This window comes from Hippichthys cyanospilos, chromosome 12 (genome assembly GCF_059441005.1).
Source record: "Hippichthys cyanospilos isolate Australia breed blue-spotted pipefish chromosome 12, RoL_Hcya_1.0, whole genome shotgun sequence".
NCBI classification, from domain to species: Eukaryota; Metazoa; Chordata; class Actinopteri; order Syngnathiformes; family Syngnathidae; genus Hippichthys; species Hippichthys cyanospilos.
In genome coordinates, this window is record NC_142380.1 from 2,862,747 (window position 1) to 2,890,688 (window position 27,942).

The 27,942-nt window shown below is 43.2% G+C and overlaps 1 protein-coding gene and 1 long non-coding RNA gene across 2 annotated transcripts in view; one reads left to right on the top strand and one right to left on the bottom strand.

Annotated features, from left to right (window-relative positions):
* LOC148414396 (uncharacterized) overlaps positions 1–27,942 on the top strand; it is a 107,483-nt gene that overhangs the window by 38,696 nt on the left and 40,845 nt on the right. The gene's annotated exons all lie outside the window — the stretch shown is intronic.
* The window catches only part of cdh2 (cadherin 2, type 1, N-cadherin (neuronal)), a 60,359-nt gene continuing 40,801 nt past the window's right edge, over positions 8,385–27,942 (bottom strand). The window contains exons 4-16 of the mRNA XM_088428793.1: positions 27,486–27,653; positions 25,823–25,978; positions 24,970–25,114; positions 24,715–24,887; positions 22,987–23,124; positions 22,482–22,667; positions 20,832–21,085; positions 19,982–20,124; positions 18,993–19,226; positions 18,085–18,318; positions 17,724–17,863; positions 14,272–14,436; positions 8,385–9,911 (exon numbers count right to left, since the gene is read on the bottom strand). Coding sequence (XP_088284919.1) covers positions 9,705–9,911; positions 14,272–14,436; positions 17,724–17,863; positions 18,085–18,318; positions 18,993–19,226; positions 19,982–20,124; positions 20,832–21,085; positions 22,482–22,667; positions 22,987–23,124; positions 24,715–24,887; positions 24,970–25,114; positions 25,823–25,978; positions 27,486–27,653 — 2,343 coding nt within the window. The 3' untranslated portion in view covers positions 8,385–9,704. The remainder of the gene's footprint in view (positions 9,912–14,271; positions 14,437–17,723; positions 17,864–18,084; positions 18,319–18,992; positions 19,227–19,981; positions 20,125–20,831; positions 21,086–22,481; positions 22,668–22,986; positions 23,125–24,714; positions 24,888–24,969; positions 25,115–25,822; positions 25,979–27,485; positions 27,654–27,942) is intronic.

The window sequence follows — 27,942 nt, forward strand, 5'->3', positions numbered from 1 at the left end:
TTTTTGAAAATAGATTCAAGCATAGCTGTCATTTTTTGATGAAAACACTATACTTTAACAAGGTCCAGTCTGGTTTAAAAAAAAAAAAAAAAAAAAGGCGGAGCTATCAGTATGTAGCAAAAAGGATGATTGTTTCAACAGTGTGTTCACTGCTCAAGCTTGATTCACCTCACACTAGATCTCCTTTTTACTGCCAGGTGTCATAAATGAAATTCTGGCGTCCCTCTGGGCTCTTTCCCGGAGCCGTTGCGTTTTCTTTTTCCTCCCACACCAAATTGCTTCTTGTCACTTAAGTTATGTGACACGGCTACACGCAGGGGCATTAATGCTTCATATGCTACACGTTGTGAAGCTCAATCTTGGGAAGATAGCATTTCACTTCCCTCCGGGGACAGCGCGCCCTCTCGCCGACCTCGCTGTCGCCGCTGACGACACCTCTGTTCTACCCTCTTGAGTCAGGCGACAACCAGCTGTCCTTGTCCCCGCACGTTACTCTGGAAAAGTCCTACTTTTTATGCTGACGGGGTTCTATCTGTTTTTAAAACAAAGTAACACATTCCGGAGGACGCGTGCCGTGCAGGTATGACGTTAGCGCAATATCGTTATGTTCTTTGGGATCATTGCCCGTATTCGGGCAATGATGTCAGCTCCTTCCAGGAAAACGTCTCCTTTGGCCTCCGGTGAGGATTATTCTCGGAACTGTCTGCCGAAAACCGTATAGGTTGTTTATTGAGTTCACTTTTCGTTGGCCTGAAAAAAGTGTGTTGATTCATTTTGAAATGGTATTCTGAGGTAGTTCACAACGGTTGACTTCAATGACCTTTGTTGGAACTTTTAAATTCTGATGGGTATTTTCTTGTAAATTTGCAGAAATTATCAGAACCTCCCCAAGGACTCCTGATTGTTATTTTTTTAGTGACGTATGTTGCTAAATGAAAGAATATGACCATTTTTATCAGAATCTGCACTAAAGCGATTGTAGGTGTGTTACATTTGAGTTTTTTTTCCTCTTAATGTTTGGCTAAAGAGTGTCCAAAATGATTGGTCCGAAATGAATTGAGCGCTAAATTTATTAGCTATTTTAGATCATGAAGTATTCAAGTAAGCAATTACTTTAGTACTTAATTGAGTACTTAAATGGTAAATAAGTGCTGAAGTAAATGATTACTCTAAGTAAATACTAATAAAGTAAGCAATTACTTTAAATGCTAAATGCAGCGCCTCCTGCTGTGCGTAATGAAAACAGTCAAATCCTGCACAGTGTCCCTTTAAGGTACTACAGTACTAAAAAAATCAATTACTTTAGTAATCCATTTATTACCAGCCAGTTTTAGTTTTTCAAATATTTGAAAGAAAAACAATTTCTATACATTTATTTATATATAAATGATTTATTTGCAGAATTGGTTTTGAGATGGAAGCAAAAAAAAAAAACATTTTGTTGCCTGTGTGTCTAAGCATAGCTTCTTCTTACGTGTCCTTTGTAGTTGCATGAACAATTCATGTAGGAGGAGCCACCCTCAGAGGAGAACTGCCTTATTTGCGCTGTCGCTGCATCCCAAAGTGACATTGAATGTTAATAGACGAGCTGAAAATCCTCCGCGCGCATCATATAAAGGGAGCATCGTTGTCCCCCTGGGTGCCAAACGCGGCGCCCTCTTTTTTTCTCCTTTCTCTGCCGTTCTGCGGTCACCGTGTCACATCTGTGCGGACTCCAGGGGCTGTTTATACAACACTGTTTGAACAGGAACTGGACTGTTGCTCAGCGTTGACTGCTTCGCTTTTCTGCCGGCAGGACCCTTAATACCTACATTATACAGTGGGCCCCCGTCTTACGAGATGAATCCGTTCCGCGGTTGGGCTCGTAAGGTGAAATGGCCGAATGACGGGCAGTCCAAACCGGCATGAAAGCAGTTAGAAGGCAGTAGAAAATAAATTAGATAAAAACGCCAGCAGATGGAGGCAAAACAACAGAAAGCCAAGCCCCTAGGGTCATGACAGTTGTTTTTGTCGCAAATCCAGGAAAATGTCAGAGAGGGGATGAAAAAACTCAGTATTCCAGGTCGCAACATGAAAATAACGTAAATCAGGGACGTTGTAACACGGGGGTCCAACAAATTGATGAAATATTGGAGAGAAATGAACAGCGTTGATCGAAGCGGACTGAACAGGTCTAGACACCAATAAATTAAAGAGTCGCCGTGTGCCCAGCGCACCGGCGCTCTGTCATGCAGCCTACTTATTTATTCATTCGGCGGCAGCCTGCGGGGAGCCCACAAGAAAGACTTAGCCCCCCCGCCGTCCCCCACCATCGATAACCTGGCCAGCATCCGTCTTCCTAAGGCCCACCAAAGGTCAGCGGCGGAATAACAATCCCAAACACATATATTTAAGTTCTTTTAAAAGATTCCAGGCATTTAATCTCACGTACTTGTTTCTACAAGTATTTTATATGTATTTTTTTGTGTGGGGTTGGATAAAAGGCTGTCTAAAAAGGTGTCAAACTCAAGGCCCGGGGGCCAGATCCGGGCCCTCACATGATTTTCTGATAGCGGGCGCGTCAAACATAAACCAAACCCCGCTGCCGCCTTTCTCGCCGCCGCTGCCGGATTTGCTCGCTTGCTATTTCTTAAGCTTGATGAAGTCTTAACCATGCGTTTGCCCCCTGGTGGTAGGATGACAAAATGCTTGATTTGACATATAAAGGTAACCGGCTTTTTAAACGTTAATATATCTGAGGATCATCATAATTAATCGCGTCAGCCTATATCGTGATCGCGATTAAGATTCCATTCATTGTGCTGCTCTAATATATACGTATATGTGTGTGTGTATATAATATGTAAAAGACTATCAGTCACTTGGATTGAACATCTCGACTCTTTAAAATATGAAAACAAACCTAAAAACATACCTTTGCAAGCGAATAGGTTAAGAAAGTTTTATTTGTGTTTTTTCACCATCCAGTCGTGCGCATCTCGTGTTTACCGTCCCTGGGTGACTCTGTGACTCTCGCTTCCGAACACACGTATACACACGGACCCGGAGCGCTGAGCTAGGCGGCCTTGTAATTGTGTAAGGCGGCGAAAGCCGTGTTGGCAGTCGATAAACGGGACCCCCGGGTGCTTGTCGGAACGCCGATCGGCAGGCTTCTTCCGCGGACCGCGTCTCCGGAGTACGATCGGGTTACAAGGTGACATACTTGACTTTATTTGGATTTTGTTGCTTCCTGTAAAACTGAGGGGAAATCTTGTGGGCGGCGCAAGGGCGTTTGACTCGGAGAAAACCTTCGCTGGTTATTTTACTTCCCGTGGCCCCCTCAACTATGCTAATTTTGCAACGAAACTCTGAGGAACCGGCGCAAAGACAAAAACGGACAATGACGCAGGTTTTGTGCCATGGATTTTTGGAAAAATTCAACATCCTGCTCAGGTGAACTGCCAAACTCTGCGGGAGGGAGGATGGTTCCGATGGACGGAACACAAGTTTGGAAAATTGTTTCCATGAGAAGACTTTCAAAAAATATATGCCTGTTCTGGTGGGTTTTTATACGTTCAATAAATCAGTCAATATAATAACAACAGTCTTTGAAATATTATACTCAAGTAAATATGTGTTACAGGTTTCATAGAAAATTGTTAGCAAATGCAATTAATTACAATTTTTGGAACTTTTGGTTATTTCGTTTGTTTTAATCACACTAGATATCCAGTCATCAGTCACATTATTTTTTTGTGAAATTTTTAATGTATTTTTTTTTTGTTATGTACATTGTTATTGTAAAGGACTTTTTTCATGATTTCCTCATTTTGCTTTACTTTCAAATATTTTTTTAATTTTAGTATTTCTTTTTTATATTTTGATCTTTTTTTTTCATCTAAGATTTGGGTAAATATATCAAATGTATAAAATATATAAAATAATCTCAGAACTTTATTTATATATATATATATATATATATATATATATATATATATATATATATATATACACAGTTCTGAGATTATTTTACATTATAAAGAAGTTTAGCACTTGATTGTGCTATTAGTTATTGATTAATTTGGTAGTTGTTACCTAACTTGGTGTTCAACAGTACTTCTTCGAACAGCAAACCAAGTGACTCAACAGCACCTCCGCTGGTTGCACTCAAGTAGTGCACTTTGTCAATCACTTCACCATGAGTGTATTTGTTTACCATGACTTCATGTAATTAATAATGGAATATTTTGCCCACAAGCAGATAGCTCAGAGTAAGAGCACAAACAACAACAAAGCTATATTTCTCAAGAAATGGCACATTTATTATTTTGTTATCACTATGGCCAAGCTCTTTTTTTAATGTTTTTTTTTTTGTCTAAATGCGCATTTTGTAAATCAAAGATGTCCGCATAAATTGGCATATGAAACCGATGTGGTTCCCATCCCACTTAATTAGCTTTGCAAATTATTTATTATGCCTCACTATTTTTATCCGTTTGTCAGCGGAATGACGGCAACGTGCAAATGAGCAATTATTTCTGCCGCGCACGCCAAATAACTCATTGCGACGACGGCACTGGCTTCTGTCAACGTCAATAATAATCCTCCCCGCGCTTTGTCCTTTTAATCTCTAATCGAATATATTCCGCGTGGCGTCCTGTCGCGTTCCCAAATATGATGAGTAGAGACCTCCCCAACACCAATCATTTCCAAGATATGGACCCGCGAAAAAATAAAATAAAAAAATCACGTCTCTTTCTATAGGCGTCACATCTCATCCCCTGCATTCTCCCACATTTAGAATAATAAACATGGTATATTATAGCTATGGGTTAAACTCCTTAGCACGCTTTGGTTTCGTATTACACTTATATTACTATTATGTTTCATTTGCAGACGTGGTGTTAAGTAAGTGTAAGTATTAAAACAGTAAAAAGAATTAGTATGAGTGCAGACGGAAGTAGACCAATGCCTGACGAATGATGAACCAGAAAAAAAAAGCCAAACGTCTCCCTCTAGTGGTGGTGGAAAGTTGGGCAAAAATACACCGATTGGACTGAGGGGTACAATTTCGCCTGTCTTGAAAAAGTGACGGACTAATGATGATAAAAAGGGGGCGTGGCTCTGACGAATGACGAATGTCGGAGCAGCAGAAAAATTGTTAATTGCCCACCTCTTGTGCATTGTCAACTTAGCATATTTTGTCGTTTTTTTTTTGTTTTTGGTTATTTTGCATTTGTGTCCGTCTTTTGTTATTGATTATTGCATACTTTTTTCAGCCGTTTTCTTTTAATGTCTGCACTTTTTGATTGCATTTTTTAAAATTTCAGTGCATCTTTTTTTTGCATTTTTTTTTTGCTATATGCGTTCTTTGATAATGTTTGCGCTTTTTGTGCTTTGCAGTCGTTTTTTTTTCCCCCGTTCTTCCATTTGTCGCAGTACATTTGCTCCCATCTTTTGCAAGACAAAGTGGGCGTGGCACCCAAACGTTTGAATGTCCGTAACTCGAAAACGGTTTGAGCTAGGAGGCTCAAATATGACACTAGTAGAACGGAAAATTATGCACAAATTGTAATGGAACGATATAGTATTTTGCTTCCGAATTATCCTGGTGATGGCGCCAAAAATCACTTCCACGATCTTATACCTCCATCCCAGTTTGATTTTTGGAAATTATATACATTAGCATCATTTGTCTGTTTCCCCCCCTGCTTATACATACATGATATTTGTGTATTATTTATGAAAGATTTGCCTTTTTTTCCATTTTTTTTTTTTACAGTTCATTTGTTGCTCGCTCAACTCCTCAATGTCGCTAATCCTTGTCGTATTGTCCTTGTAATCTCGGACGGAGCACAACAGCGGCGTGCGTCCTCTCCACTTTCTCAATGTTAACAAGCGCGCACGGCGGCGGCGGCGGATGTGGCCGTCGCGCGCCTTTATGTTCTCCGGCTCGCTCCCGCCTCTTCCTTTTCCCTCCCTCCTCGGGGGGGATAATCCGCGCTGTGAAATTGAAGTGCGGTCCTGGGATGTAAGTTATTTTCCTCACCTCGCGACGCCTTCAAGGAGGCGAGCGCCCGGCGCCGCTGACCTCCTTCAAGCAATCTCCGCACCCGCGCGTGGAAGATTTGGATCCCAAAATATCCGAGGCCCATCGCAGAGATGCCACGTCGGTTTAGGGCGAATGGAAACTCTCTAGCGTTGCCGCGGTAATGCGTCGTCGCTTGCTGGAGAGCAGCGTTAGCGCGGGTGGTCATTTTTATAGTTTTTTTGCGGGTACTTTAAGATAAATGAAACCTTTGAAGATGTAGTCCCAGCTTCAAATGCGATAATTAGAAGAAAATAGCATCTCCATTAACTTTACTTAACATTAACTTTAGCTTTACTTGGCTCGGCGGACACTTTCGACCGATAGTCTGCTTGTCAAATGGAAGCGCTAGTGCCCCTGGGGGAACTTGAAGGAACTTCAGGGGGTGCTTGAGATTCGCAATAAAATAAAGATGCAAAAGTCTTTTCAAAATAATTATTCAATTAATTAATTGTTTCAGGAAAATATAAGCGAATAAAACGAATGTTATTTTCAGTCGGTTGGTCAATTTCATTATTGGAAAAAGACATTCTCCCCCATACTAGAATGGTTCCACCCAAATTGTGCCACCTCTCGTTACCTGTCAAGTTATTGATTCATTTTTGTGAACACATCTCTGCTTTGATCCCAAAGGAGGACACTTTAAGTTGAATATTTTTCCGCGGAAAAATATTTGTTTTGGATTAGTTCTTTTTGAAAACAGGTCTGACATTTTGGGAGGACACATATTTATTAATGTATTAGTATTTAAGTTGTTTTTTGATAACAGATTTCTTCTATGATCCAAAAGAGGAAACTTTAGATTGAATATTTTTCTGCGGAAAAATATTTGTTTTGAATGATATCTTTTTGAGAACAGGTCTGACACTTTGTTGATTATTTTTAGGGGGACAAATATTTATTAATGTATTAATAATTAGTTTTTTTTTTGATAGCATATTTCTTCTATGATCCAAAAGAGGAAACTTTAGGTTGATCTTTTATTTTTTTTTTTGTGGACCAATCCAAATGAAGTTTAAAAGGGTCTAAAGTTGAATAAATTGCATTTTTGAGCCTTTTCTAATATATATATTTTTTTTACCCATAATGCTTTCCACTGCTTGAGGGCTACTCGACTGAAAAGAAATTTCACAGCGGGTACATCACTGAAAAAAAGGTTGAGAACCACTGATCCAAACAAGCAAAACGTCCAAAAGCGTCCGTAACTGTCATTGCTTAAATTCTAACGTACCCCTAAATTTCGCAAAAAATTCACTTCAACAGGAAAATTTTCAACAGGAAAATAAAGGTTTCTAATGCATCCTGTCCCACTCCTGTCACACACTTGTCATTCCACCTCACGTCCTCGCTCACCTCCCTGGGATCCTACATGCACACGTACCTTAGAGCCCCCCCCCCCCCCCCCCCCCCCTTCATTTGGAGTCAAGTTCAATCTGACCTACTGTTCTTTTACTGAGCGAAATATGTGCAGTCACACAGCTTTTCACCTTGGTTGCTAAGAACATTGTTGTTTTGATTCTGCGGTTGGAACAAAAAAAAAAAAAGCGCCTTGAAGATTTTCTCTTGACGCAATCAAGAAAAAAATAACACGGTGGAGGAGGACCCACTTCAGAGAAGAAGAAAAAAGTAACGGCGATAACACAACTCTACCGGTGGTCATCTTCAACTGCGGAGGCGGATGGAGCACTCACGCGCTGTGCTTTGTAGCAGTACAGGAACGTGTTAAAAATTATTTTTAAAAAAAGGTTCAGTTCCTCTTAAAGGTACACCACAAAGGTAATAATTTTTCTGATAAAATACTTCTCGTATTTCTCTGTGCAAGTCATTTTATTTGTTTTTTTCCTCCCATTTTCACCCCCATATTGGGGGGGTCGACGAACTTGCGTAACAAGACCAATTTTCTATTTATTTAAATAATTCCGTGTCATTAGAAAAGATTATATATACCTTTAATTCGATATAGTATGCATCTGTTTTTAGCGCGTTTGCACTTTCGCCAAGCGCCGACTTATTGCCTCTTTGTAGTACATCTTTTTTTCATTTAGTGCTTTTATTACAAAAATTATTGCCTGTTTAAAAGCTAGCTTGCGTCTTTAGCCCAGTTAAATTCCACCTTTCACGTTTTTAGCCGTCAACGGCCGTCAATGCGTCTGAGAAAAAAATATTCCCTGCCATTATTAGTTCAAGGGCTCTAACTAGTCAGTTTTTTTTTCATCCATATCAGGCGGCGGCCATTTTGAGATTTCTCCCTATTCTGTCCAATTGACAAATTTCAGTGAAACCGAAGCCCTTCAAATGGAAATGATTCGACGGGACATTTTTGAGCTCCAAAACTGGACTTTTATTTGTATAATTTGGGTAAGAGAGAGATATTTAGTTGAGCAGAACAAAACGTTTTTCCAAACAGCTCAAGTTCAAAATGTTTTCCACTATTAAAGCTCAGCTTTAATAATCAGTGCCTTGCGTGTCACACCCCCTCACCCACATTTTTTTTTTTTCTTTTGGTACAAATTCAACAGTTGTGCTGACGAGACGACAATTTTTCAAATTGTTTCTTTTTTTTTTCATCCATTTCAAATGTTATTGTTATACAAAATCTTTCAACTACACGTGGACTGTCACCCAGATTTTTTTTTTTCTTGTAAATAAATTTGGGGAACCATTTTTTTTTCTGTCTTTTTTTTTGTCGTCATGGAAAGATAAAAACATGCAAAAGAAAAAAAAAATGCCATTTTTGATGCCCAAATAAAACATTTACAAGTTTTGGAACTTTTTGCACTTAAGATACTACACTCAAAGAAAAGATAAAAAGAAAACAACAAAACATTATGTACACACATCTTTTTACAGTGAAGTAAAAGTCCAAAATATCAGATGATGACTAAGGCAAACGAAGTTGATCAGTGAACATTGATCAGAACATTTTTTTTTCTTGCTGTTTTTGTCAAATACTGTACTACATCACTCCAGAAAATAAAAATAATAAAAAAAAAAGTCATCTGCTACAAAAGTGTGATTCAGAACTCCCTTTAGCTGCGACCAGCATAACCGTCAAATTTGAGTGGACAAGCCCCGCCTACTTTACAGTGTTGCTTCTTCATCGTTGTTTCCATCCGGGCCGACAGACGATCCTTCATTTAAATAAGCCTTCACAAACAAATGGAGAAAAAAAAACAAAAAACGGGGTGATCGAAGCGTATCAGTGTCACATACTTTGCAATCACTCCAAAAAAAAAAAAAAAGTCAGTACCATTTAAAGCCTTGAACATAAAACTAATCATTTCCATCCAAAAGAAATGTACAAAAAGGCACATTATATCCCAGTGCTTCTGTACTGTGAAGTTCAAGTGTAACTGAGCGCATTCAATACCCACAACAGTCTTTGAATGGTGCGAGCGTCCGCCGGTGCCGCCCGCAAGCGTTATGTACGCGGAGACTACAACAATAAGCCGAGTTGGTTGTTTCTTTTTTTTTTGTTTTTGTTTTTTCGTTTTGGAAAAAAAAAAAAAAATCTCTGCATCCTATTTTTGTCCTTTTCTCTCACAGTTCCATCCCAATCTTCTCCCGAGTGTCATCTCCATCCGCTAGGAATCTTTTCTCCGTGTCGTGGTTTTCCGGTGATCCTCCCCGCGTCCTTTTAGTCGTCGCTTCCGCCGTACATGTCCGCCAGTTTTCGGAAGCGAGGGCCCCAGTCGTTGAGGTAATCGTAATCCTGGTCGCCCCCGCTGCTGGACGAGTTGAGCGAGCTCAGGGAGCCGGCGGTGGAGCCGCTGCCCTCGTAGTCGAACACCAGCAGGGAGTCGTAGGGCGGGGCGGTGGGGTCGTTGTCGGCCGCCTTCAGGCCCTGCGGGGAGCGGAGAACCGAAGCCTCGTTAGAATCCGCCGTCGCGCCTCGCTAAATTACGGAAATGATCAAAACATTCGTGACGTCGCTTTACTGCGGCGAATACGCGGCGGTAATTATCCTACGCTAAGTTTTAGCGTAAAGTCTGTAGCGGCCTAACAGCCTGTTAATACTCGGCCTTATTCAGGCGCTTTGGTTTATAACTAAAGCGCTGTTAAAGTCCGTCAAGTTAATCCTTGGTAAATTACGGAAATGATCAAAATTGGTAACTCTCATGACTTCACTTTACGGCAGCGAATACACGGCGGTAATTATCCTACGCTAAGTCCTAGCGTAGAGTCTGGAGCGGTCTAGAAGCCTGTTAATACTCGGCCTTGTTCAGGCGCTTTGGTGTAAAACTAAAGCGCCGTTAAAATCCGTCAAGTTACGCCTCGGTAAATTACGGAAATGATCAAAATTGGCAACATTCGTGACGTCGCTTTACAGCAGCGAATACACGGCAGTAATTATCCTACGCTAAGTCCTAGCGTAGTCTGTAGCGGTCTAACAGCCTGTTAATACTCGGCCTTGTTCAGGCGCTTTGGTTTAAAACTGAAGCGCCGTTAAAATCCGTCAAGTTACGCCTTGGTAAACTACGGAAATGATCAAAATTGGCAACATTCGTGACGTCGCTTTACAGCAGGGCCTACTGAATACACTGCAATAATTATCCCACGCTAAGTCCTAGCGTAAAGTCTGTAGCGGTCCAACAGCCTGTTAATACTCGGCCTTGTTCAGGCGCTTTGGTTTATAACTAAAGCGCCGCTCGTCATTTCACAAAGTCGTGGCATCGCATAAGTGTGGTGCCCTATGTAAGGTACACAAAGCACTTTCCGCCGACTCCTCCCGTTCGACTACCGCTGACGTCACATCAGACCAAACTGGCGGGAATATCAGAAGTGAGGAAGCGGAAGCCCGAGTCTGTCTAAGGTAAATTCTACTTTCGGTGTCCTGGAATGTCTTCTTAAACCAAGAGCGAGCGGCGAGACCGGTCGCACCCTCTTGCTTTCAAAGCGTGCGGCGGCGATACCTTGTCATCTTTAATCTAGATCGCAATCTGGCGCTCATGAATAAATACTCCGAGAAAGCACCGAGCACATCTGCGGCTCGGGCAAAAAGGGAGAATGCGTTTGTCACGCACGTGCGCCTTTATCTGCCGCTCGCCTTTGAAAGATGGCCCTCCGCATTCCCAGAAATCTTCGTGGCGGCGCGAGAGCTTGGTGCCCATTGATTTTGGAGACTCCCCTCCCCTCCCGGGGGGGGGGCGCTCCGGAGCCTTGATGGATCGCTAATGTAGGCGTCAACAAGCGCTTTGGCCACTGACCGCTTCGCGTTACCGCCTCCCAAATAAAAAATGGATGAACGAGTCGGAGCGAATGGACGCCGACGGAGCGGCCCCCTCGTGACCGCCGAGCGTTCTCGGTGCTTTTTTCCGAAAAGAGACGGATTGATTTCGAGTGTCTAGACAATAAGCAATTACTTCCCACTTGTTAGCCGTTGTCGAGAGTGTTTGCTGCGGGCCAGATAATCTGGAGGGGAATATTACACGTGGATCGTTCATTACAATTACAAGCATAATTGCTCTGCCGGTTCTCGCCCACCTCCCCGTCTGCAGCCAAAACGCCACGGGCAGTAAGGTTACGCCATCGCGCCGTGCGATTTTATTCAGTCGCGGTCATCCGCTCGTCGCCCTGACTCGTGGGACGTTGGTCATTGGTGGTATTTTGGCGTAATGACGTGAAAGGAATGCATCCAAATTGTCCTTTATATCCTTTTTTGTACGGCGTTAAATTAAGTAGTCTAAATATTTACTTCCGCCGTTTTCGGCAGAAAAAAAATAAAGAATATATAAAGATATGTTTCTTTTCTCCTTGTATTGATTTGTACCATTTAAAATGCAAAAAACAAAAACATTTGTCTATTTTCCATGATGAGCTGAAAATGAATTGATTGGGCCCATTTTTTAATCGTGTGATTGGGATCAGGGCATCCCTAGTTGCTAGGCGCCAATGGTTATCATTTTTGAGGCTAATGCAGAGTTTTACCGTATTTTCCGTACTATAAGGCGCACCTAAAAGCCTTATTTTTTTTTTTTTAAAAAGCTGATGGTGCACCTTATCAGGTGCGCCTTATATATGGATCAATATTGAGATTGGGATCCGTATATGGGGAATAAAGTGATAAAGTAAGCTTTAAGTAAGCTGTTTCTTTTGTGTGTTTACAGTAGAACAAGGCTGGTCATATTGACATTATTATGCTATTGAGAGTTTAGAGTTATTTCAGTTATTGTTATTACTTTGAGTATTACTATATTGTGATTGAAAAAGTTTTAAAATGTCATTAATTGAGGGTGCGCCTTGTATATGGAAAAAGTTTTGAAATATGTCATTAATTGAGGGTGCGCCTTATAGTGCGGAAAATACGGTAATTGTAATTTTTAATGCATTACGACCCGATTTTTGAAGGGCAATAATCAACCGATTTAATGGGCGGGACCCTAGCCTGTCGCCTAAAATACCTGCACCGTACAGTAAGAGTTTTTTTTTTTGTTTTCTTTTGATTGTTGTTGTTTAGTTTTAGTGACAGTGAAATCTAGGACAAAAAAACGCCGACGCGCTCACGGCACAGAGCTTTTCTGGGTCACCGCTTGCCGAGACCGCGAGGTCTTGTGAGGATCCGACAAAATGAAAAATGGCCGTCGCCGCCTATCGCAAAACGAGGCTTTACTCGTCTGCGGGGCGCAGCGGCGACGCGGGCGTAAACGACGGGTGAGGCTGCGAGATTGGAGCCAGGCCGCTCGCTCATCTAAAAAGATGGTCGGCATCCAAAAAGTGTGCGCCAACTCCGTTTATAATGCCGTGAAAGTCACGTCTTTTGGAGCCGGTGAAAAATACATGACTGCTCTTTTCATTTGACATTCTCCCTTCAAGCCGGAGTCAATGATGGCCTCAGGCACTCTCAGCGTGTATTTTATTCCCTCTCACTTCTGACACATCTACTTCTGTAGGGGAAAAAATAATCATGACATCCAAGTGTGTTAGCATCATGTTCTCTTCTTCCTTTATACATGTTCCAGAAGACGCGCGCAAGCCTCCGAAACTTTTCTCCTTTCTTCTGGGAGAACAATCAGAATAACATTAATTGATGCTGTTTGAGGTCAATTTTCTCCCGAGTCGGCTTCACGCCGAGTTTTATAAACCAAATTGTTTATTATCAGAAAGTTCCATAAATAATTCAGCTTTTCATGCATTTCGTTACGCTCACCGGGATTGATTTCACTGCTGCGGCAAAACAAGCTAACAGATATTTCCAATAACTTGCGACGGTTTTTTTTTGCTTCTTTAGACGCGTGCGTGATCCTAGCCTGGTGCCTTTACACGGAACATCACATGACCCACATGTGAGCGGTGATTGGTCATTATTCGAGCCTTGGGCACAGGTGATGTCGTTGTCAGTTGGCATGAAGTTCAAACGTGTTTTTATAGGTTCTAATTACCGCTCTTCGCTGCTCTGCTTCATCAAGCGTTTTGGCAAGAACTACACGACTTCAGGCTCTGTGGATTTGAGCTGCGTGGAGAATTACGTGGGTGTTGGTAGATAGAACTGAGTGACAACACAGATTGAGGCTGGTTTTTAAGACGGGTTGAACTGCAATGTGGGAATGGGCAGCGGTAGCGCGCAGTTCTTTGGCGAGGGCTTAGTTAGTGAGCAGCACTCTTTGCTCACAAGCACATCGTATGTGTTGAAAAAGAAAGTTTGTGCCCGAAACGAGCAACCTCTGTACTGCGGTTAAGAGATCACTGGGCATGGAAAAGAAGGGTGGGGAGTTTTTTACTAAGCACATTTTATAAAATTTATGTACGTACAATGTCTGGGGGGTGATGGGGTTGTGCTACACAGATTTCACTTTTTTGCATTTTTTTTTCCGGTCTATTAACCGCGGAATACGAGAGAACAATGTATACATAAAAATAATTCAATTATCAATTAATTATAGACAAAATATGAACTTTTTGGTTTTAGTTTGCCAACTAAAAATGGCAATAAATGGACAAAGCTACGCACAAGCTATGAATGCCTATTTTTTGCACAAGCTATAATAAAATAGATGACCTAGAATGATCGAAGAAAATGGAGATTTTATTTTTCTGCCCGTATGGTCCAGTCCTAATAGACATGAGTGTCAGGTTTTATTTTTTATCATTTATATTTTGAATGCTACAATTTATTTATACAGTATTTCACTCAGCGTCATTGCTTTTACACATTCATCTTTGTATCCAAACATCAATACGTTTGTGGAGCGGTTTAGTGTTTTCACCTCATTGATAAAGTCTCCAATGTCTCCGGGGTGCGGGGCGGCAGATCTCATGGGGTACTGCGGCTCGGGGTGGAGGGGTCTCTCGTCCAAACGTCGGATCCCTACGGGCTTGATGGCATCGGGCTCCAACGTGTCCGGCTGCTGGAGCTGACTCAGGTCGTAATCCTGCGGAACGGACGGAAACGGAGGGGGCGTAAATGACGAGACCGCCGACCCGAGAGGGCTCGCACGCATGCGCCGCGGCCGCAGGAAGCGCAAACTCTAATCAATGTCCAGGCGCGGCATGGCTATGCATAAGCCACGGCTAATCCTATTACCATTACCAAGGCAACGCTAAGTCATGGCCGGGAGAGGAAGTGAATTGCCGGATGGTATCGGCGCGGCGGAAAATACAGCGTGCCTAATAAGCCAGGCCTGATGGATGGTGCCTAATCCGGCCATCTCTAATATCCCGTTTCAATACAGGTGTCTTTTGCTCACTTACTGCGCACACACTTACAGCCGCTCGCCCACAGCGCCATGTATAAATGAAAAGTACACCTTCTCGCAGCTCCGCATGCATCAGTATCATCTCCTGTCAGACTGGATTACGCGTGTGTACGCTCGTGCCAGGAAGCCCCGAGGCAGACTTGGATCAGAACAGTGGTCATCACACAAGAATGCCATCCATCATTTTGGGTTTGTTACAGGCTGACTCCTGCCTGTGTCTGTGTGTTTTTTTTATTTTTTATAGGTCATACACTAAATGGGGTCACTGGAATTGAAACACTGCCACGTGTTCAGCCGTACTGAGCGGGAAGGCCTAACGACAAACGGGCGACACCGGTGCTAATGAGCCACGTTCAACATGGCACGTTTGAGGAAAACGCGTTTTCATCATTTGTCATTCTTCTGAAACGTGAATATTTGGAGCCCGGTTCGTAACAGGTCTGTTCCAACACCGGTGACGTAAACTGAATAAGGCGGAATAACCAATCGCTCATCAATGCTACGCAGTACAGTCTAGTTTTCTGTGCCGCATATTCATATGTCTCCGACCAATCAATGGCCTCAAGAGATTTACATCACGTTTTATGACCGGACTACCTTTTTTGGACCCGCGACGCAATGGACACCGAAAAAAATTGAGTAGTGTAGAGGTGGAAACTGTGATTTTGTCGAGTAGAGTTCATATGTTTGAATTTCCATACCCAAAAGCTTTCATAAAGGGCAAAATAAAAGAACATGTACCGTTAAGAGGCTGAAATTCGGAAGGTTTTGACTTAGGATGACTCAATAATGAATCGGTCGTCAAATAAGGATTGATTGATTATCGATTCCCTTCATAACTATAGTAAAATGCCCGTATATAAAAGAAGCGCTAAACAGTTTGTATCGAAAGCAGAACACGCGCTCGTCGCGCAAATTGTCAACAAACTCTTTTTGGCGACCCCGTGAAACACGGCACACGGAAAAATCTGCGCACATTTGCATAAGAAAACATTTCCAGGCACAATATCAAAAAACATTTTGCTGGAAAACTCGACAACCTCGCGTGTCAGAAACACGGTGTGACGTATGGAATCCTTGGTTTTCAATCGTGTGTGACGCAGGCCGGTCTGAGTTAATATGCGGACGACTGATCCGTTTGTTTAGCGCAACGGCATGCTGGTGCAGCTATATAATCAGCTGTTTTCTCTGAGCTCAACTTGATCATCTGTCTGTCTGTGATAGTGGCTGCTTCTCGGTGCAGCAGCGGCTAAAATCATACACTGTGAGAGCACCAAATGGACTGACACTTCAATTTCCTCCCCGGTGGCAGATAGGGGGAACAGAGGTGGGTATTATACAGACCACAGCGCCGGCAAAGTCAGGTCCGTTTTTTTTTTTTGAAGCCAATACCGAGTGGACGGCGCAGACAAGGCCGTTTTATCCCGCTGTCCTTTGCGCCTTTTTTTGGAGGGAAACTTGTTCGTTCTCAATAAACGGCAGCCGGCGCTTAATTTGCTTTTCGGCGGCGTCGCTCGCCTTTTTCGACACGTCCCGCTCGACAAAGTTTGCGCTTTTTATGTGCGGGGCATTAAAGGCGCGGGAGGGAGCGCGCTGCCTGCCTGCAGATGTTTTGACAGTCTCGTAGTCAGATTGTTACCTTACACAGAGCTTCATTATTGGCGCACAGCAGATGCCTGTCTCCAAATGACATCAGCGCACCAATTACAAGTCTCCGGGGCTAATTTGCCGCTGCGTCGGGTCAGAGCGGGGTCCCTCGCTTATTTGCGCGATATACGAAGCGTTGCTGCGAGAGAATAGCCTATGTGGAATAACGCTGCCTCCCCCCCCCCGCGTGAACTGATTCCGTTGTGCTAACAAGGGGTCATTAGGACAATTGAATTTGTGTCGCTACATGCCTGATCAGCGCGACGAGATGCAGGGATGCGACTTTATTTATGCCGCTGGCGTTTGTTCAGGGAGTGTTTGGGTTGTAAAGTGAAAAGAACGCACGTCTATTATTTCCCAAAACAACTGGACCGTGGTGTGTTTGTATTATCGATTCTACTATCGTGCCTTTATGCAGAACCTTCACAGTTGAATTGTCAAACTCCCTATTTGGTGACAGACGAGGGAGTTTAAAGTATTCCTATGATGTTGTTGTGCTGCTAAATGTTTTACCCTTCAAGGTGTAACGATAGGTGTGTCCAAATTCAGGGACATCATTCTATTTATAGAAATCGATTCATCCCATGTTTACAGCAGCGATGGAGCCATATGAGCAGCGAGATTGTGCGATTAAGTCATGTAAACAAATGCATTTTCAGCAGTAAATGTTAATATTTTGTCTGTAATTATTCTCATTCACGATTAATGCCTTTGAAAACATATTTGACATCACGTACTTGGAACTCAGGTAACACCCAATCACGGCTCGGCTTGTGACGGATACGTGACCGAATAGAGACAACAGGTGAGCCGGGATTGGTCGTTACCTGAGCCCCGAGCGAGTGATGTTATCTCCAGTCGACAGCAAGTGGCCAGATGCGTTTTTAATGGTGCATGCAAAACAACGTGGTAAGCAGATTTACTCATATCCCAAGTATTTTTCAGTAGTCTGAAAAAAGCCGGCATTGAATGAGTGAATCACAGACAAAATATTAACCGCGATATCTAGTTGTTTTGAACAAATGCAGTCGAATTTTTATCTGTTGTTTCTGCTGAAATAGCCAAGGAATATGCTTACATGTCAAAATATTTGGGGCAGCATTATAAGGAATGTATACATTAAGATGTTTGACATTTTCCAGAACCATAAATCCAGGACCACAAAACAGACTTAGTCATCCTTTTAAGTGGGAATTTTCCATTGAAATAAGTGATAGCTTGGCAGTAATAACAAGCGCTTACATGGCATTTGAAATAATCCACAATGTTATTAAAGGTTTTATTTGGTGTGTGTGTGTGTGTGACATCATTCCTACCTGATCCTCTTCTCCGCCGCCTTCCTCGTCATACTTGAGAATGTTGTCTCGCACGTCGTCCTCCGGATCGATGAGGAGTTGCTTAGCCTGGCGTTCTTTATCGCGGCGCTTCATCCAAACCACAAAGAGCAGCACCAGAACTGCGAGGCGGGCGCGCGCACACAAACGCGCGTGGCGTCGTATTACAAAACGGAATCGAGCTCATATTTTCATTCGCGTGTAATCGGATCCTGTGTCTTAGCCTTTCAGGCCGCATGTCGACCATATATTTGTTTGATAATCCTCTGCTAATCTAATCATCGTTGGGCTCGCGTTTAGCTGCTGTGCTAATCTGCGCCGGCGGCGTTTAGGTGACACTCACTGAGGAGGATGATGATGCACAGCAGGATGGCGATGATGGCGCCGGTACCCAGGCCGGCGGCCATGATGTGCTGCTGGTCAGTGCAGTCGCCGTTGATGTCGCACTGGCACACTTTGACCCTCAGGTGGGAGGTGTTGAACTGGGGCAGGTTTCCCGAGTCGGTGATGATGATGGGCAGTTCGTAAATGCCCGCCTCCAGGAAACCGATCTTCAGGCGCAACTGGGCGTAGTCGCCTGCGGAGGAGGACAAAAGAAGTCGGGATTACTTACAACTGGGTTTTGGGTTATGCTCCCCGCTCAACACGGGTTTCACAATGCCTCTCGCCCCAATTCGTTGGTCAGCATGTCATCTGCACGAGATGAATGCCTCCCTCAAACCGACACCTACAAAATGCCTCGTGACTGTAATTGCCTCCACATAACCTGCAGTACTCTACTGCCATCGGTAACGGTGGCCTTTATTCCAAAATTGTTCAAATACATCCCCGGCCATTATTTGCAGATACAGTATTAGGACGTGTATGGAATCAATGATAAATTCCAACTAGCATTAGCATATAAAATCCAAAACAAGGATTTTCGATTAGAGGCGCACAAATCTACCGAATGACATTGGATAATGCTGCTTAAGCTTAAAACTCCCCGCTGCGATTATCCAAATGGTATTATTCAATAAAAATACATTGTACTTCAACACAGACGTCGCTATAGCTAGCACATTTTGAATGTTTCTTTTTGCATCGTGTGCAAAACATTTTAGTTGGACCGTGTTCCCATCCTCAATGAAATCGTGGCGCGACGGCTATTTTGAGACACTCTTTCATCCTAACGATGACAAATAAAACGATGACGCGAGATGCTGACGGAACTTTTTTTGAAGAAGCTGCAGCATTGCATTCCGTTCTTACCGCTGATTCTGGTGATGGTCCAGTTCCTCTTGACATCGATGGGCATGTTAGCCAACTCAAAAGCAAAGGGCCCGGCGTTGGGCATCAAGTCGCCGTCGATGGCCGTGATGTTGATGGCGTTGGGCTCGGGTTTCTCGCATATTTCCACTTCTTGGGGGAAGACCCTCGGGGCATTGTCGTTGATGTCCATCAAGTTGATCTGCAGAGTGCCTGTGCCGGTTGCTGACGGATCGCCTGCATCGCCGCCAAACACATGCATACATATTTATGGAAATCTGCAAAGCTGATTGTGGAATCACCGTGCGGTGGGCAGAGAAGGGAAGGTAATTGTTGTGTCTCCAAACACCTATGTACTCCGGTGGGATTGGGCCCATCTAAACTGCATACTGATTTAAGAAACTAATCTCTAGTGAGGCGACAGGCAGAAAGACTGTGGCATTAGAACATTTGGATACTGTGTGTGTGAGAGAGAGAGAGAGAGAGAGAGAGAGAGAACGTCTTCCTGACCAAGGACATAGGATGGGAATACTAAAGCAGCAAAACAGAGGCCACTGTCGCTCCTCTCAGGCTCCTCTATGTATTCACTGAGCTAAGAGGCTTCTTTACCATTCAGGCCACGCTCAAAGGAGCTAGTCATCCAGTCCTGACCCATTAATACTGAGAAACCTCTTTACTGGCAAAGTTTTAAGCCTGTTGGCCTACGTTATGCTCTGCGGAACAGGGTAAACCCGAACAGAGGTAAATCCTCTTCAGGGAAAAGGAGGAATTTATCCGTGTGGCTGGATCCTTCTTGGGTTGTTAACGCATTAGCTTTAAGGTCGTCAGTGGTTGACCTTCAGGCATTGTGGATGTCTGATGTCGTCACACAGGTGGCTCAATTTGACATCCGTACTCATAAGGAGCCTCTTCTCCTGACAATAGTATATTTGAAGCGCCCCGACAAAAACATTGAAAGGAGATAAACAGGACAAATGTGCATGGTTACGTACCGTTGTCAGTGGCCAGGAATGTGGCGTTGTACATGCTGTTCTTCACAAAAGGTGACTCTCTGTCCAAAACGGCAATTGTTGTGATCCTCCCGTTGTTGGGATCAATCCTCAGCCAGTTGGCCGGATCGGACAGTTTAGTGTAGCTGACCAAAGACAAAACACACATTCATAATCTTCTTCCAGAACTTCTGTCAAAGTTACAGTGGACTCTCGTGTTACAGCGTCCCTGGCTTACGTCTTTATCATGTTGCAAAAACAACTGTCATGACCCGAGGGGCTTGGCTGTATTTGTGTTTTGACTCCATCTGCAAGCGTTTTTAGGTAATTGCACTTATTTTCTGTTGCCCTCAATGCATTCATGCAACGCGTCACTACAATGCTGGTCTGCTATTGGTCAGCGTCACGCGTTTCAAAACGGCGGAATGGTAAAGCTTTGTTCTATCGCTTCTTTGTTCTCTGGTACCTTTTGGTACCAATTTTTAATACGTATGTACAACTTTGATGTTTTTACCTGGGGTTCTAAACGCTATTTAACATAGGTTTGGATTGCCCGCCATACGGTGAATTCACCTTACGAGTCTAACCGCGGAACGGATTCATCTCCTAACACGGGGCCCACTGTAAAATCTGGTTTCGCACAGTGAAACCTTCCATTCTGGCTTTAAAAAAAACAACAACAAAAAAACAAAAAAGTGCAACAAGCACCTACGGTTAAAAGAAAAGGCACTCAAAGACGCAGCCAAGCTAACATATCAATTTCACACACGTAGTCATGAATATTCAGTGATGGGAGCCAGTATCATCGCTGTTTGGATTTCAACATAGCAGCCGCTCGGTTGAAACCTCTTACCGGATACTTTGCTGCATGTAGCGATCAGGGTCCTGCGCCGTGAACGTGGTCAGCATGGACTCCGACGGCTTTCCCTCTTCCAGTTTAATGAGTTTAGGGTTGGGATCAAAGTAGGGGCTCTCGTTGACGTCCAGCACTCGTATGGAGACTGTGGCGGTGGACTGACGTGGGGAATGGATGCCTCTGGCTAGGGGCACCTCGTTTCTGGCCTCCACCGTCAGCACAAACGACCTGCCCATTTCATAGTCGATAGGCTGAGAAAACACAGGGGGCGCAGAGGGTAAGGCGCCGCGTGAAATACGTCGAGGAAGGAGAATGCGCGTTAAACGCTTTAAAATGGTGTGAGAATAACAAGGCAAATTAAAGCATTTCCATTCGCCCTCCCTAAAAAGTCTCCCTGTTAAAGCCCACAATAGACTCGACGATTCGGTGCCTTGGTGAATTCATGGAGAGCGGCGAGGCCGCCAGCGTCTTATTAATTACCTTCTTCTGTTTGAAATCCAAATGAGAAGACACGACTCAAATTAATCTGGCTGATAAACAACTATTATCTGCTAAACTTGCTCCTAAATGCCACTGAAATGATTGTATTGTTGATCGCTGCGTTCATGCCTCCATCACTCCAGTACATAATAATAAGACATTCCTGTATCCATCTGAAGCGGAGATTCTTAACTGCTGAGCCACGGTCAGGAGATCCATTTTTACTGAGCTTTTCATTGACAGCTACTTTATAACCGAGCTTTTCATTGATAGCTGCTTTATATGAGTCAAAGATTCAATTTAACAAGGCTGGCGGTAAATGAGCTCAAACCACTTAAAGTATATCCGATTTATTATTAGTATTAACTCTTTTTTTCGCTCATGTTGGTTGGGAAACTAGAATTTTTTTCCCCCATATGATTCATCATTGAAATACCGTATTTTTCGGACTATGAACCGTGAATTTTTCATCATGATTTAAACCCTGCGGCTTATACTCCAGTGCGGCTTATCTGCTGGTTTTTCCCCGTTGGTCAAGCAAATGTGTGTTCAAGGAGTCAGAACTGAAAAGATGTGAATCAATGGCTGTGCTCAAAAAGTTTTAAAATATATTATTAAAAATATATTTAAAAAAAAGGTCTAAATTGAATAAGACCTTGTATAAAATTTTGTGCTGTGTAAATTGATATACGGTATGCAGTATGTATGATTGTATTTATACATTTATGATTGTATATATTATTTATTTGCAGTGCAATTTTCACTAAAATAATCTATCAATTAAACAACGGGAGACAGAATGCTATGGAAGTATTGATTTTGAGTTTGAACTGCTATTTAACTCCGCAGTATTCTGTTGGTAATATCCATCCATCCATTTTCTATAAATATAATGTTGGGTCTAAATATGCAGGCATGCTCAGTCTGTTGAAGAGAGGATGTCGCAGTTGGTACACAATTCAAAAAATATATAAAGAACATTTACATTTCATTTTACCACCGTATACCTGCGGCTTATAGTCCAGTGCGGCTTATCCGTGGCATAATGTTTTTTTATTTTTGCTGCTGCGGCTTATACGCCGGCGCGCCTTATAGTCCGGAAAATACGGTCATCATTAGTCGCAGCCCTCATGGCAATATAATTAAGTTTTGAAAAAGCGGCCTTACCTTGACAACTGTCACCAAGCCCTCATTATTGGTGGGGTCAGTGGGCACGGAGAACCTGCCGGTGGGGTCGCCCCCGATGATTTTGTAGACAGTGTTCCAGGCCTGAGTGTTGGGTTGGTCCTTGTCGGTCACCGTCAGGTTGGCCACGATCACGTTGACGCGGTTTTCGTGCACCTCGCCGAAAAACTGCGTGAATAAAGCATGAGATGGAGAAGAGTGCGCGTACTGTTAAGCGGTGCTGGGACCAGTGTTGGGTAAACAGACACGAAAGGTATCTTATCACGTCGTTTCGTCTCCTTTCCACCTAACAACATAACGGCAACAACATCACATCTCGCTCTGAGTGCTTTTCGCGCTCCCCCCCTTGTTGCGTGCGTGTGTCTCGGGGCGGCGACTCCACGCCTGGCTGGCCGCTTGCGCGGCTGAACGTGAACTCAAAAGAACGGCGCGTGCATATTCACACCGGGACGGACGGACACGTCTCGGATAGGTGTTGACCGCTCACCGTCTCGGCCGTGAACTCGGGCGGGTTGTCGTTGATGTCGGTGACTCTGATGACGGCGGTCGCTGTGTTGGAGAGGCCGTACATGGGGTTGCCCTCGGTGTCAGTGGCCTGGATGATCAGCGTGTACTGAGGCACTTTCTGCAATGGAAAACAGGGAATGCGATGAAAATAAGAACTATACCGATTGCGTAGCTGTATTTATCTGTGTTGCTAACGGCGACAGGCTTCAAAATGGTCACGTCCAGTCGGATGTCTCCGAAGTCAAACCTTGAGTCTCAAACCTTGCGTGACATCATTCCGACATGGATTCCCATTTCCTGTATTGACAGGATGAGTCGTTTTGCCTTATTTAATTTTTAAACCGATTGACTCAACAAATACATTTCTAAAGACGTTATGATGGCAATTTACATTCAATAAACTGAAAGGACAAAATTGTAAGAACAGACTTTCCCTTTAGGTCTGCTGACCTTGCTGTAACTGAATTGACAGTCGGTTACTGATACGTTCCTTTTCAAATTAAGAGCAAACTAACTGGAAAAAGAAGCAACTTACTTCTAAATTTGATCTTGTTTGCAAAGCTGTTTTCATTTTCGCCCCTTGCAAGCTGATGTGTGCAATTGAAACAGTTCAAATGGCTTCCTTATTCCTATGACATAGCACATTGATTTATTCCCCCGGTAGGGGGGGAGCGAGTTGCAATACTGTTACACTTTACTGTACACCAGCCACTAGTTGACAAATGACTACTTCCACATTAACGGTTACTCGGGTGATGGACTAGTCGCTCGGTAATGAGAACGGGGCAAATTACTTTCGCGGTGGCGACTGTCGCACATAAAACGGCGGCCCCAAGGCGGAAGTGATTGAGCGGCGAGCGAGCCAGATTGCCCTCACTAGGATTACATCAACTGGCATGCGCTTTATATTTCATTTTATTTATTTCCTCCCACAGCTCTGTGAGCCAATTAAGGGGGAAAAGGTGGTTGTTTACAGCACAAAAGAAGGAGAAGCGAAAGACGTGCGCTTTGGAAATGAGGACGGAGAATGTGAAGGGAGGGGATTATTAAGATGGTCGGCGATGCGTGCAACATTCTTGTCGGATTAAATATGTGCGGAAAAAAAACCCAGGCCGGCTCCGCTTGTAATTTAGGTGGTAATCAGCAAATGTACTTTGGCTCATTGGCTCTATTAACCAACATGCCCGACTTGTGATTGCTATCATATTTAACATTTGGCTCATTTGTGTAGGATAGATCAACGTGCATTGTAGAGTTGCGATGAAACAAAGAATGGAGAGACTTTGGAAAGTACAACAACATAATGCAGCAGCTTTGTAATGCCGCTTTAGTCCTGTGGGGGCAGTAATGTGCCACATCTTGCCACAACTACAGTTTGTCTGTATTCTGTCAGTGTAAAAGGAACTAATCGATGGATGGACGTAACATAAAACCTATTTGAAAAAAAAAATGTTTTTTGTAAAAATCTGAAAACGATGCAATTTTTTGAGAGTTTGCTAGCTCAAATCCATCCTGCAGATAGGTTTTATTCATTTTATTTCATTTTCAGCCATTGTAATTCCTTGTTCTTTTTTCCCCTCCCCAGCCAGAATTCTGATGCAACAAAATATTTGGCACTTTTTTGTTTTGTCTTGCTACGAGACAACAAAAACCTCAGACTATAAAAAGGGAAAAATGCAAGCAACATAAAAAAAAAAAAGCTCCTCACCTCTCTGTCCAAACCTGCTGCCACAGTAATGATGCCTCCTGTTTTATTATTGATGGTGAACATGTTGGAGGTGGGACTGTCTGGGTTTTGAGACAAGATCTTGTAGCGGATCATCCCATTCGCCGTTTTGGGGTCGTCTTTATCAACCGCCGTTACCGTCATGACGAAAGTGCCTTTTGGAAGAGCAAAACGATGGGTATTTACGCAAAAGTCAAATGAATGCAGTGTGACAATGCGATTTTTTTTTAACGTTACCTGGCTTGGAGCCCTCGGGGACGGTGCCGTTCCAGATGGGGTGGTTGAATTCGGGCCTGTTGTCGTTCATGTCGATCACATTGATCACAATGTCGATGGGGTTTTCTACTTGGTTTCCATTCAGGTCCACCGCATGAGCTCTCAGCTGAAGAAAGACAAGGTCACGTTTAAAGGATGATTCTAGATCCGCCCCTCCCAAAAAAAAATCTCTGGAGCAGGTTTCATCATGAACTCAGTGACCAAAACTGGGACGTGCGGTTCCATTTTTATGAGGTCACCAAAGGCTATTTTTATTGATTTCTTGGCAAATTGTATTCATATTTTATTGACAGTACGTCAATATAATGCAACATAATATGTGATAAAAACCTGGTTTAGGGGCCCGGAATGTTCCGAGCTCACCAGTGAGCTTTCAAGGTTTAAGAGTAAATACTAAGAAGTCCCTAAGTGCCTTTCAAAGAACATTCACTCTAGTGGCGGCTAAGTCGGCTATCCCACGATTCTCAAGGTTCTCCTTCAGCCATGATTCCTTCTTTTGCACGTGCAAAAGGCTGTTAAAAGTTCATTGCCATTTCATCGAAAAGTCGCCGCAGTAGAGCCGTCATTGAAAGCCAAGCGTTATCATCGTATATCTAACATTCACACGCACGCGGACAAAATCCTTTAAATTCTCAGACGGATAAATCCGGTTCTCTGAGCGCCACGTCACGCCGCAAGTCTTTATTGAGTCTGAGCAGACTGTTTAGGCTACACATGACCCTGGAGCACATACCAACCAGAGGCAAAAGTACAACGTTGCCAGAGAGAGAACAAAACAGGCGGATCGTAAGGAAATCATTAGGGCTCGACTTACATGGAAGTTGGGAATATGCTCTCGATCCAACGGCTTGTTAACTGAGAGCTCTCCAGAGATGGGGTCGATGAGGAAGATGCCGGTGGGAGGTTGGTCGGCACCGGGGCCCGTCACGCTGTATCTCAAGGATCGGTTTTTGTCGTGGTCCGAGCGGATCTGCCGGCGAAATGATTTGTTACCAAAAAATGTGTACATAAAGTGGCTTTGAAGCAGAGTAGAGGGACATTTGGATCATTTTTCATTGAAAAACTAGTCTCACATTTTCATGTTTATATATTTCTTCTTTTCTCATATCAGTTTTATTCTTCAAATGCATGTGTAACCTTTTGTATGAGCTCTAATTATGCAGTGTGAAGCTGCTTATTTATCAATAAATGTAAACAAGGCATTTATAATGTATCTCGTACTTGGATGATGTTTTTCCGCATTATAAGGCGCGCCCTCAATTAATGACGTTTTAAAACGTTTCCATGTATAAGGCGCACCGGATTATAAGGCGCACCCTCAATTATTTACATATTTTAAAATGTTTTCAATCACAATATAGTAATACTCAAAGTAATAACAATAATAACTCAAAATAGCATAATAACTCAATGTCAACTGTAAACACACAAGAAACAGGTAAAGCTCACTTTATCAGTTCGTTCCCCATCTACCAATCCCAATCTCAATATTGATCCATATATAAGGCGCACCTGATTATTAGGCGCACCATCAGCTTTTTCAAAAAATTAAAGCTTTTAGGTGCGCCTTATAGTGCGGAAAATACGGTATTCTCAGTCGTTGACTGGTGGATATTTATATCTGCATCGTGTTTGAAGGTTAATCATTGTTCCTCTCAAAATCCATATATATAAATGGATTAAATTTCCAACATCGGTTAGCCAGCCCCACATATCAGAAGCTACACCCAGTAACTGTATTACATATGCTAATAATGGCCGGTAGCTCGAGTGTCTTATTGGCAAGTCATTTCAATAGCGGGGATAATATTGATTTTCGTGTGGTATTGAAGTTCTGTCCGGACCGGGAGATTTTTTTCCTCTCTCTCTTAGTCGTCGTTGTAAGTTGAAACCCTCTGCACCTTCTTCCTGGTCCTTGCTGAGCATCTCATTTCCTCCTCACAATAATATCCACCAAGCCCAGAAATCTCCCCGTTAATGTGGCTTGCACTAATATAGTACATACAAAATGTGTGCGGAGGACTTGATAAGAAATTGAGTTTAATATACGGAGAAGGATCTCCTTGACTATCTTGAGGAGTGCTTCTCCTTTGTCAGCCACCCACACCAAGCCTCAACCACAACACCGTCGTCAATAAAAGGCGCTTGAATGTGTCCTTGAGCCATGATAAAAGTACTATAATATCGAAGGAACTACTGCGCTGGCGAGCACTTCAACTTTCTCTTTGCTGTCACATGATGGCAAGTTGTACTGTATGGCCCTTAAAACAAAATAACCAAAGGGGTGGGCGGCAGGAGTGACCTTCAGCAAAGAGCTGTAAATAAGGAACATTTTCTTCAAGTCTCATGGCTGTGACCTTCTGAGTGGAAGCTCTGGGCTATAGGGGAGCTACACGGTTGTCATATCAAGCAAAGAGGTCTTTTCACTCAAGATATGAATCAAGTATGATTGTGTGCGTGGGGTGGGGGGGGCTTACTCGAACAAGCTCTTGTGGGAATGGACCTCGCGAGTTCTCGGGGACATTGATTGGGGGAATGACCCAGTCTCTCTTCATGCGTTTCAGCTGGCTGTCCGAGTTCCGTGATGGAAAAGTTATTTCCCGCAAATTCTTGGACGTGGCTGGATCTGAAGCGGGGTCCGTGACCTGGAAAAAAAAAGAAGATATATTTTCTTCATAAGCACATATAAAACACAGACGTGTTATTTACAGGGTGGCGGGATTTCCTACTCACTATGAGGGGGTTCTCATTCTTTGTGACCACATAAACCGAATTTATGCACAAGTCGGGACGTTGCCGTGGTCATACAATTAGCCATACAAATAAAACAGTCAAATAAAAACAGTACAATAAGTATGGCACAAGCGGAGCGTCTTATTGTGGACTTTGACCACATGTAGTGTCACTTTGCGGCGTGACCGAGCTCGTAACTTC